The sequence below is a fragment of the Lemur catta genome, chromosome 5, assembly GCF_020740605.2.
Source record: "Lemur catta isolate mLemCat1 chromosome 5, mLemCat1.pri, whole genome shotgun sequence".
NCBI lineage: Eukaryota > Metazoa > Chordata > Mammalia > Primates > Lemuridae > Lemur > Lemur catta.
In genome coordinates, this window is record NC_059132.1 from 101,215,832 (window position 1) to 101,219,031 (window position 3,200).

Consider the following 3,200-nt stretch of genomic DNA (forward strand, 5'->3'; position numbering starts at 1 on the left):
GTACTTCGATTTGCATTTTCCGAGAGTCGAGGGTACTGTTCCACGCCTCCCCTCTTCCTAAGGCAAATGCCCAAGATGCCCTAGGGGCGGGTGCGATCTGCGCTTTGGGGTAGCCACGAATCCCGCCCCCAGGCGACGCCTGGAATATCTGCTTAAGCCTCCATCGAGCCTCCCCCTCCCTCAGACTCCGCAGTGGGCCCCCCACCAATTACCGAGGGCCGTCACCTTGGCCCTTAGCCTCGCGCCCTTGGCACTTTGGAGGGCACGGGCTGTGGATGAGCAGGAGGCAACAAAGAAGTCCATCTCTTGGGGTCTTTATTAGAAAACGTTTATTGCCAGGGGGAGATCCTTCAGAAGACTAACTCGCTCTTGGCCTTCCCACACCTACTTTTTTGTGGTCACAGTATTTACACCTGTACAATTATATACAGTATTTCTCCTAAGCAGCGCCCAACGCGCGGAGAAATCTGGCGAGTGAGCATCAGAGCACCGGGGGGTGCTGGGGCGTGTGCAGGTTGAGGTTGTTGGGGTGCGCGTGGCCGATCAGGTTGAGGTAATGCCGGTCCAGGCCCTGCACGGGCGCCAGGAAGGGGCTGTGCTGCTGCGCGGGGCTCTGGAGCGGCACTGGCGCGCTGGGCAGATAGGGCAGCGCCGGGCTGCGGGCCGCGCCGGGAGGCCAGGGGAAAGGCCCCGAGGCCGCGCCCTGCGGGAACACAGCGGCCTCGCCGGGGCTGTGGCCAGCGAACTCAGGCCCCGCCGGGTGCAGCTGACAGTTGAAATCGGGCTCCGGGAGCAAAGCCAGCGGCGGGAAGGCGGGCTCCGCGCCCAGGCGGGCCTTGGACTGCAAGAAGGCGAGGATGCGCGCGTACTTGGTGTCCTTGGTCTCCATCCGCTCCACTGTGGTGAGATAATGCACCAGGTTCTTCATGCACTCGTGGTAGCCGTAGTGGAAATAGTTGGCAAATTCTGCTAGGAGTTCTGCTGGAGGAGCGAGAAAGACCGTAGTAAGGAAAAACCCCGGAGCGCCGCTTCCCCACCCAGAGCCCGAGGAGAGCGCAGGGCATCTTCCATCACATCTTCTGGCCAAAGTTTCCATTTAAGGCCCGCCTTCTCCTCTCGGCAGTCTAGAGACTGGCAAAGATCGAGCAAACACCCCCTTTTACCCTGACAGCCTGATCCCACCCACCCCACCTGAGACTAGGAGTCGCAACCAGCAGCCCTAGAAACCAGTCATCATCGCCGCTTGGCCATCGCGCAGACAGGAGAGGCGCTTTTGCAGGCCCTGGCCTCCCACCCCTGCAGCTTCCTGCGGCGGAGACCTCCACCAGACCTCTCCGGAACGCCCCGTCCTTCCCCTCCCGAGCCCCCAGACTCAGGGCGGCGCACGCTCCGAGCGCAGGTTTCCCTGTCCCTAACCTGTGCCCACCTTTTTCCCTTCCCCGGGGAAAGTCAGCCGAGTGCAGGGCTCTCAGGTACTGGACGGTCATCTCAAGGATCTCCGCCTTCTCCAGCTTCCCAGAACTCTGCAAAAGGAGGAAGGGCTCCTCGCAGCGGCCCGGCGGGCTCGGGCCAGCGCCCGCAGGCTGGGCGGGCGCGGTATACCTGGAGAGCACCAGCCAGCAGGGCGCCGCTGCAATCTGAGCGAGGGCCGCTCCTGGCCTGCTCGGCGCTCAAGCCCCCGGGGGCGGGAGGCCCTCAGTAAGGCCCTCCTAGACCACAGATTCCGGCGTCTCCGCCGAGAGTGGCAGCCGAGGGTTCCCAGCGCCCGGCACCCGGCTCCAGGCTGCCGACCTTACCTGCTTCGCCAGGGCCATGGGCACCGTCTTGCCCAGCTCGTTCAAGCAGCGGTTGATCCGGTCCCTCCTCCGCTTTTCTATCACTTTATGAGAAACGGGGGTTCTCTGCGAACAGAGGTTTGTAAGTTTAGGATGGCTGTGCCCGGGGAGTCGTCAAAGGCACGGCTGTAGTAGCCGCGTGCTGACCGTCTTCCCAGACGCTCACGCTGCTCAGAGGTTCGCCCCAGGAACGGACCCCCGCCACGCCACGCTCGGGCCAGCTGAACTCTGCCCTCTCACGCCCGCGCCTGGCGCGCTCCCCTTCCAGCCACCCTCCCCGCTTGGGCCACTCCTCCTAGCTGAGCGCCAGGGCGTTGGGGAGGTGGCCACCAGCCTCCGGGCGTGGGCTTTTCCCGGTGGAGGACTCTCCTCTGTCTATTCCCATCCCCTTCCCAAACCACTCGGGATTCTTCTACACGCAAAGTCCCATGTGGCCACGTCCCTGCCGTCCGTCCAGCCAAACGGCTGGTCGGTGAGTCAAATGCCTTTATCACCAGGGCGCAAGCGCCACTTCGGCTCAGCCGGCTCACTTTGCGTTCCTTGAGCTTGTCTGACATCCTGGTCAGTACGCGCCCTCGGGAGAGGCGGTGGCGCGAGGCACCCGTCCACTTTCAGCCTCGTGTGCCTCCTCGAGTGTCCCAGGTAGACTGCAGCCTCCCAACTCCGAGGGGCTGCCTTATAAAGCGGTCATCTAGGGCTCCAAGTGCATTCACGAGTTGAATTATTCCATAGGATTAGGGGAGCTGCGTTTGGAGGATGTATGCATTCAAGATCAGTTTTAAAGAAGTTAAGAAAAAAAATTTAGCTGCCGAGGGGGGCGAGCTGGGGGCAGATCAGCTTTGTTAATCCACGTGGCCCTTCAAAGGACACGTGATCGGCCCGGGAATAACATTTGCATGGCAACAGCCCGGGCGGGAAAGGCAGGCGGTCAACTGCGGCCGGCGGGCGAGGGAGCGCCTGCAGCAGCCGCGGGCGCGGAGCGCAGGGGCGCAGCGGCCACGGGCACCGGGGGGCGAGGACCCTCACAAAACAATGTCGCCTCCTTTAGTCCCACCGCTGAGTCTCACACGATCGCCTGTTTACAAATCCCAGCAAGCCCGCCGTCCCAGCGCCGAGTGCGTTTTAAAGCCTGTCCAGAGTCATTAAAGTAATTAAGTAAGCCTTTAATAGGCTGTTCCGCCGGGTTCAAGGGAGAGCTCTTGGAGACGGAGGCGCCCCGTTTGTTCCCAGGCTTTTCTCACACGACTTGGTGACACGTCCTTCTCCCCCCTTTTTGTTTACACCGCTTTATTTGTCCGGACATCCCGGCAGGTGTGGGGCTGCGGCTGGCACACGAAGCTCACGCCTCGCCTCGCCCCTCCCGCC

General features: G+C 62.4%; 1 protein-coding gene across 2 annotated transcripts; it reads right to left on the reverse strand.

Annotated features, from left to right (window-relative positions):
• Positions 1–306: 306 nt before the first annotated feature.
• On the reverse strand, positions 307–2,828 carry HELT (helt bHLH transcription factor). Of its 2 annotated transcripts, none has more exons than XM_045550702.1 (4): positions 2,366–2,828; positions 1,797–1,901; positions 1,427–1,523; positions 307–978 (listed from the first exon to the last, which is right to left on the reverse strand). In XM_045550702.1, the coding sequence occupies exons 1-4, from the start codon at positions 2,390–2,392 to the stop codon at positions 482–484; spliced, it is 726 nt and encodes a 241-aa protein (XP_045406658.1). In that variant the 5' UTR covers positions 2,393–2,828; the 3' UTR covers positions 307–481. The 2 variants fall into 2 exon arrangements, with proteins under 2 accessions (XP_045406658.1, XP_045406657.1); XM_045550701.1 differs by having other exon boundaries at positions 307–981.
• Between the last annotated feature and the right edge of the window lie 372 nt (positions 2,829–3,200).